The 3,840-nt window shown below is 37.2% G+C and overlaps 1 protein-coding gene across 1 annotated transcript; it reads right to left on the bottom strand.

Annotated features, from left to right (window-relative positions):
• Positions 1 to 1,938: 1,938 nt before the first annotated feature.
• LOC114365998 (mulatexin) lies at positions 1,939 to 2,840 on the bottom strand. The gene is made up of 2 exons (XM_028322757.1): positions 2,740 to 2,840; positions 1,939 to 2,474 (listed from the first exon to the last, which is right to left on the bottom strand). Exons 1-2 carry the CDS (start codon positions 2,807 to 2,809, stop codon positions 2,077 to 2,079), a joined length of 468 nt encoding a protein of 155 aa, XP_028178558.1. The 5' UTR covers positions 2,810 to 2,840; the 3' UTR covers positions 1,939 to 2,076.
• Positions 2,841 to 3,840: the final 1,000 nt, after the last annotated feature.

Genomic DNA, 3,840 nt, shown 5'->3' with positions numbered 1-3,840 from the left:
TACCTATGCCCGTGTATTTTTGATCGGTGTCAAATCGGAGTTTTTGGTGCGGGGTGCGCGGGTGTTGCTCGCGGCGTGAAGGTCAAACGCCCAAGGTCATTGAGGACTCTAATCGCCTTAATGTAGACATTTATTCCATCCATCATAAATCATTAATATGTAAATATTAATCAAGACATGATTAGGTACCATTGCTGATACTCTGATTTACGTAATAAGAACAAACGGTTTGTAATTAATAGTAGTAAGGGACCATTTTTTATTTTTAAATTCATCTCGTAGCAGGAAGTTTTTTTTAATCCTAATGGTCTCATTACGAGAGGGTGTCTACCCTCTACTCTACATGGATTTCAGAAATATTTAGATACTTTTGTTTTTATTGCTTATACAGAGTTAATTAACTTTGATTTGCTTGTCCATGTCTTCCATCATCGGGGAACCAGACGCAGGTTAGCGTACCATCCCTATATTGTTGACTTTCCACCAGCTCGTACTAAGCGTTTCGTTGATTCTTTTATAATGCGAACAGCTAGAGACTGGAATTCGTAGCCTGCTGCTGTCTTTCCCGAAGACAATAATCCGGGCCTTTTCAAGGCGAGAGTGAATAGGCACTTACAGGGCAGATATGTACCATCCTAGACTGCATCCCACTTAACATCAGGTGCGATTGTGGTCAAATACCTGTCATTTGTTACATTACCATGTTTCAATTTTTTAATGTAATGAGTCTTAGACTTACTCAAAAATATTTTTTGCTATTGCCTAGCAATAAGACAAATGACTTAAATTAACTAAATCGAATTTATCACTTCGTCAGACATAGAACAAAAAACAGATAATAATGTACTTTCAAGTAACGGAGTCCGACACCGCAGACACCGGACACAATGGGATCTATTGTTGCTACATTAACACTTCATGTAACTCATCTATACTTCTTATATTATTAAGATGTAAAAATGTTGGTCTGTTTGGTAAAAAAAAATATAGCTCTATATTATTTACTTCTGAAATCATGGTTGGTCATCAACGGTTTTTGAACCGATTATTTGTCTATCTACTACATCGATTACCTTCCCCCAAATGAAACAGAACTTACACTGAAAAGTCTGGAAGTCCGTGACGCTATGCGTAAAATACTCGTACGCAAACCAATATTGCTCGCAGCTATATGGAAACACACTCTCCTAGTACTACCAAACCTACAGTTTTCATGATGTTTCATAACAATCAGCGTCTTTTTTATTTTAAATAGATATTACTGACAAAGCCGTGAGCTATTGCTAGTATCCTAACAAATGACTGCACAGATACCTACAGACAAAAGCGTTCAGTAACGGTGAAAAGAATTTGAAGATATGTCTGCACACGCATACCTGTATAGGCAGAATAATCGAAAATTAGGATTTATTACTACATTTTAGATTTAATTAAAATTTGATGACCGGCACCCATTATCCGGTTCCCAAACTCGTGTGTATCTAACGGAATAAATTAAACCTCGAGTGTAAGGTAAATCGTGTATTTGCGATGGCACATCGAGCTTTGCACTGTGGTATTTTGTGCAGTAGCAATAGGAGCTGTATTGCAACCGAAGTGTCTGGTTTCATTTACTATTCTGTGATGTTTTACAGGATCCAAACATGAGACGCTAGCTTTGATGCTGGGTGGGAGAAGTCACTTATTTATAGCCATCTGTCTAATAATTTGTACTTTTTTGATATAATAGCTTAAGCTATATAATATTGGTACCAAAGTTAATTAATATTATTTGCTACAAAATGTTACATTACAAGTAGGTATACCTAAAATGCTAAACTTCATTCTATTTCACCTGTTGTAATTATACAACGCTAATTTGTTCCCTTTACTAATTAATGTCGCTATTAATATGGTTTAAAAAACATAGAGACATATGAAATCAATAAAAGACAGATACAGTTTTTACTTTTTATTGCTTACATTAATTTCAGATCATAACAACATACAACGACAGTAATATTACAAACTAAAGATTAAAATTAAAACTCCATCATTTTTAGAACCTTACCATTTCGATAATATAAACAACACAATCTACTTTCCGCCATTTTTGCCAGAAGAAATTGCAATAGATATGGCCGTTCCCGAGTCACTCTGTGAGTTACTAACCGCCGAGTTTTGGTTACCACCGCAAGTGTCACATGGAGGGTTGCCTCCACCTTGGATTTGGTTCAGATTGGACTGTTGAGTAAGCGCTGCAGACTTGGCTGAGCTCTCTGCTTGGCTAACGGCTTGCTGAGGTTGTGGTGGCTCTTCTGGTGGTGGCGGTGGCGGTGGTGGCCAGTAAGGAGGTGGTCCGAAGTGGTGACGGTGGTGGTAAGGGGGAGGGGGTGGCCAGAAGGGAGGTGGTGGTGGCGGCGGCGGTGGAGGCGGGTAATAAGGCGGGCAGTCGTAGTGTGGGGAGCGCTTTATTCTCTGAAGCTGCTTGCCATCTGAAATAGAAATCACAAAGTTCAATCATCGATGAAAACGTGTAAAAATAAAGGAGTGGCTCTTAGTATCTTTAAAATTACCTTTCAAACACACATTATTTTTAATTAGTGAGTGGAAAATGTGTAAACTTTTGTGTTTAAGGTTTGCTAAATATCGGGTCGTTTATATTCTTGTATTAAAAAAAAATACCAATACCAATTTTGCCACTAAACAGTAAATAGAATTAATAAATTAATCCACATTAATTTCACACTATCTACTTACATTGGTACTCTGAAGCCGCTTCGCTGGCGAAAACTATAGATAATATTATTAAAACGCCTACTCGCCACATTTTTCCGTTCTGATCTGAATGTTTTCCATCAAATGATACATTTATATGCTTGGCGTTTAAACATAGTGTGTGAATTCAAAAATACTGAGAATAAACTATTATGTCACTAGCTAGACGATAATTGAATAAGTATTCAAGAGCGAGGTGCCAAAATATAGTTTGTATAGTTTGCGGACACAACTTTGGTTTTTCACGGTTAAATCCAACGCGGAATTGGAACTAACCACAATTTTCGCAAGTCAACCACATTTTCATTTGATGCCTAATTATTATTTATCATTAACAGTAGAATTATTTGCACATCATGACATCTACTCGTGTCTATATGATTTCGGTCTAGTAGAATAGGACCACCCTCTACTATCCCGTGAATGTCATTACGGGGTCTAAGAGACAAATTTCGATCATATGGGGAGGTACTGGGGACACTGGACCAGCTTGGGGAGTGTAACCCAAATTTTTGTACCTCTTCTTCAGGAGCACGACTCGAGTGGAGATTTAATGTGCTTATAATGTTGTTGTGGTGTAAGGGAGAGTTTGGCGAAAATTATGACAATTGGCACTTTGCTGATCTATGCTAAATGGAAAATTCTCAAGTTTTCCACTTCCACTTCTTGTTCTTGTTATATCTTTAGAACTCTCGCGTGAATTATGTCATGTTTCCTGTGTATCTACGTCTATTGTTTATTTGGTTATTAAGAAATGTAAAAACATATCCTTATTTAGAAAGCTAGGTATAAAAATTGTTGAGTCTCACTAGCTCTCTAGCATTTTATTAGATACCTACCATGGGAACCGTATGTTTTTTTTGAATTTTCCAATACGTATAATTCTCAATCTATACTAATCTATACTAATATTATAAATGCGAAAGTAACTCTGTCTGTCTGTCTCTCTTTCACGCCTAAACCACAGAACCGATTTTGATGAAATTTGGCATAGAGATAGTTTGAGTCCCGAGAAAGGACATAGGATAGTTTCTATCCCGGTTTTTGAGACAGGGACTCGCGCGATATAGTTTTTCTGTGACA

Source organism: Ostrinia furnacalis, unplaced genomic scaffold, assembly GCF_004193835.3.
Source record: "Ostrinia furnacalis isolate ACB-3 unplaced genomic scaffold, ASM419383v2 OfSCF0469, whole genome shotgun sequence".
NCBI lineage: Eukaryota > Metazoa > Arthropoda > Insecta > Lepidoptera > Crambidae > Ostrinia > Ostrinia furnacalis.
This window is presented reverse-complemented; position numbering and strand designations above follow the sequence as displayed.

Bases quoted from the DNA above. Each gene is read 5' to 3' on its own strand.
- LOC114365998 (XM_028322757.1), bottom strand. From the start codon at position 2,809: ATGTGGCGAGTAGGCGTTTTAATAATATTATCTATAGTTTTCGCCAGC. The intron at 2,475-2,739 runs GTAAGTAGATAG...TTTCTATTTCAG, and splicing joins AGCGGCTTCAGAGTACCAAT to ATGGCAAGCAGCTTCAGAGA.